This window comes from Rhagoletis pomonella, unplaced genomic scaffold (assembly GCF_013731165.1).
Source record: "Rhagoletis pomonella isolate Grant_MI unplaced genomic scaffold, Rhpom_1.0 Rhpom_scaffold_00002, whole genome shotgun sequence".
In the NCBI taxonomy this organism is placed as follows: domain Eukaryota; kingdom Metazoa; phylum Arthropoda; class Insecta; order Diptera; family Tephritidae; genus Rhagoletis; species Rhagoletis pomonella.
Genome location: NW_023458556.1, coordinates 83,559,645 through 83,563,270, shown reverse-complemented (window position 1 = coordinate 83,563,270; position 3,626 = coordinate 83,559,645). Strand labels below are relative to the sequence as shown.

At 35.5% G+C, this 3,626-nt stretch overlaps 1 protein-coding gene across 1 annotated transcript; it reads left to right on the top strand.

Annotated features, from left to right (window-relative positions):
* Nucleotides 1-498: 498 nt before the first annotated feature.
* On the top strand, nucleotides 499-3,129 carry LOC118755337 (alpha-actinin, sarcomeric; the record flags this gene model as incomplete). The annotated part of the gene is made up of 2 exons (XM_036490181.1): nucleotides 499-1,659; nucleotides 2,034-3,129. Coding segments are annotated over 2 exons (1,320 nt in total), but the record flags the coding sequence as incomplete, so codon positions are not given.
* Nucleotides 3,130-3,626: the final 497 nt, after the last annotated feature.

Sequence of the window (3,626 nt, the reverse complement as noted above, 5' to 3'; positions counted from 1 at the left end):
TCATTCCTTGAATAAAACCAAATGGCTTTATTTCCATTGTCAGCCAGAATTAGGGCCATATCGAATTTATGGTTTTATTTCCAATCAAAGAAGAAAATATAGCCAGTATGGCTTTATTACGTATGGTGTTATTGCACACGATACAGAAAAAATATCAGAAAGTGTATCCACTTGACAAGCATTTTCTGCACTATTCTGGGCATATATACGTTATGGTTGCACATTTAAGTGGACAGACGTATCCGTCAATTAACCAAAAATAGAATAAGCTGAAACGTCCCAGTTTTAGGCATAATTCTTTTCATTTTCGTTCACCTTTATGTTTATTGTGCTGGCTGGGAATATTCTACCTTATCCTGAGTTTCACCTGAAAAAAAATCACCCGAGAATTTGTCATCCGCCCATAGTAAAACCATGGAAACCAAAAGTGAAAAGTGAACCGGTTCGGGGAAACTGAAACTCATGATAAGGCTAATTATGATTTGGAAAATGTAACTCTTTAACACTTTTCTTTTATCTTCCAGTACTCTCGAATATCACGATTGTATATCGGTTAATGCTCGCTGTCAACGTATCTGTGATCAATGGGATCGCTTGGGTGCGCTCACGCAGCGTCGTCGAACAGCCTTAGATGAGGCTGAACGTATCTTGGAGAAAATCGATATACTGCACCTGGAGTTCGCTAAAAGAGCTGCTCCGTTCAACAACTGGTTAGATGGCACACGTGAAGATTTAGTTGATATGTTTATTGTACATACAATGGAGGAAATACAAGGTCTCATTCAAGCGCATGATCAGTTTAAGGCCACATTGGGAGAAGCTGATAAGGAGTTCAACTTGATTGTCAACTTAGTACGTGAAGTGGAATCAATTGTTAAGCAACACCAAGTCCCTGGAGGCTTGGAAAATCCGTACACAACACTCACTGCCAATGATATGACAAGAAAGTGGAGTGACGTTCGTCAATTGGTACCACAACGTGACCAAACGCTTGCAAATGAGCTACGTAAACAACAAAATAATGAAATGTTGCGTAGGCAGTTCGCTGAAAAGGCAAACATTGTAGGACCATGGATTGAGCGACAGATGGATGCTGTTACTTCAATCGGAATGGGCCTACAAGGCTCGCTCGAAGATCAATTGCATCGCCTTAAGGAGTACGAACAGGCAGTATATGCCTACAAACCCAACATTGAAGAGTTAGAGAAGATTCACCAGGCCGTGCAAGAATCTATGATATTCGAAAATCGTTACACGAATTACACAATGGAAACATTGCGCGTTGGCTGGGAACAACTGTTGACTTCTATTAATCGTAATATCAATGAAGTCGAAAATCAAATTCTTACACGTGACTCTAAGGGAATAAGTCAAGAGCAATTAAATGAGTTCCGGTCCAGTTTCAATCACTTCGATAAGAACCGTACCGGACGACTAACTCCTGAAGAATTTAAGTCATGCCTTGTCTCTTTGGGTTATTCTATCGGAAAAGACAGACAAGGAGAAATGGATTTCCAAAGAATTTTAGCTGTCGTCGACCCCAACTCAACTGGTTATGTGCATTTCGATGCCTTCCTTGATTTTATGACTCGAGAAAGCACCGATACTGATACCGCCGAACAAGTGATTGATTCGTTCAGAATTCTCGCAGCCGATAAGGTAAGATACAAGTCATATGTAGCTCATACATAGTACATATCGTCTTTTAAATTACGAAACTGCGTATAAAAATAATGCAAAACCGCGTATGTGAGGTTGTCCAACTTTTACAGTAGAGAGTAAAAACTGTGTTATTTCAAAACGGTTCTCTCTTTTATAAAGCAAACTTATTTCTGGCTGGTATGTATTATAAATCGATATTTTGATATGAATGCATAAGGCTTGATGGCAGGAGTTGAGAAAATCTCATTTTTGGAACAAATGTCAGTTACGCGGTTTTTTAGAATGACGATACTTGGTTTTGTACTTTAAACGACGATATGCATGCATAAGCATCTATGATATCAATAAATATTGGTTTTTCTGTTACTTAGCCATATATATTGCCTGATGAGCTCAGACGTGAACTCCCTCCAGATCAAGCAGAATATTGCATACAGAGAATGCCACCATACAAAGGACCCAACGGAGTGCCTGGAGCTCTTGATTACATGTCCTTCAGTACTGCTCTATATGGCGAAACTGACTTGTAAGAAAGAGAAATGCCAATAATAACGGAAACATCGAATAAAATGAATAGTTCACTAAAGGAATGCATTCAATTTGTATTGATACCATTTGAAAAACTACGGTGCCATCAAAACAAGAGTGATTTTGCAGTGTGTTTCGAATATTTAAATTTATAAAATTTCGATACATTTCCGGAGCATAAAAATTCTGATATACATATCTATATATTCTATTGTTACTAACAACCATCAAGCGGTTTACATATATAAAATCATAAATGTGAACATTTGTTGCGCATATCGGAGTACATATCAAAATATCTAGGGTAATGAGGGCACAATATAAGTACTTATGTAACTCAGCAAAATCAAATGTGTATGCTCGTACACACGCCCAGAACTGCTTGCCATTGCCATCCTGTATTTTGAAATCTTGAAATTTTTAATCGTGATCATATTCTCTGAATATAATTATTTGACCGAATAAATATATAAAAGGTTGGACTGTAAACAAATGGTCAATACGATTTAAGTGGACGATTGAAAGGAACATAGAATAAAGAAAGATAAATCAATAAGAATGTTAGTTCTATAGGCGGCCAGAAAACAGCTATTTGATTTACTAATACATTTCTGGGGCGAATATTATATATTTATTTTTTATCTTTTGTTATGTTAATTTAATATTTATTTCGAGATTATTTATAATGATTTCATAACTCTTTATTTAATTTCTAATTACGTTTTATATAATTATTATATAAACTAGTATATGTTACAATGATTGAAAAATGAGAAAAGAGGGCATTATATAATAATTTGTAAGGATTCTAGAATGTTCAGATGATATCAAAATGAAGTACACTTATAACACCTATTAAAGTCAAAAAATATACTTTTGTATATTAAAACAATCCATACATTTCTGAGCTTAAAATAATCACATTTAACATACAATTATGAATTATGTTCATTTTTTTGGTTGTTTTTGTTTTGAATATGAAACTAGATGGACCTGGAATTCTATTACATTTTAAACAACCAGAAATTCTCGATTGTTAATGGGAGAAAAGATAAAGGACATTTATTTATACGCACTTATGTAAACTTTTTTGGTGTGAATTAAGGTGATTGACTCGGCTTTTCTAAACCGGTTTCCACCGATTTTTTTGGACAACTATAGACGGGTTTTTTGGAATCTTGATGTTTCGATTATAGCGGCATTCGTGATCGAGTGATTACTAGATTTGAATCGAAAGACACTCGCTATCGACTGCCGTAATCTCAAAATCAAATTTCGATTCAAGTTACGTTCGATACCGAATGCCGCGATTCGGTTCCGGTTTTTTCATTTCACACAAATCTTGACCTCCCAATAAAAGTTTTGAGTTTTTCGAAGTTTTCAAGGCTTTTTCCAGTTTAAGGGAAACCCCTAAATAGTTTTAAATTATAACCTAG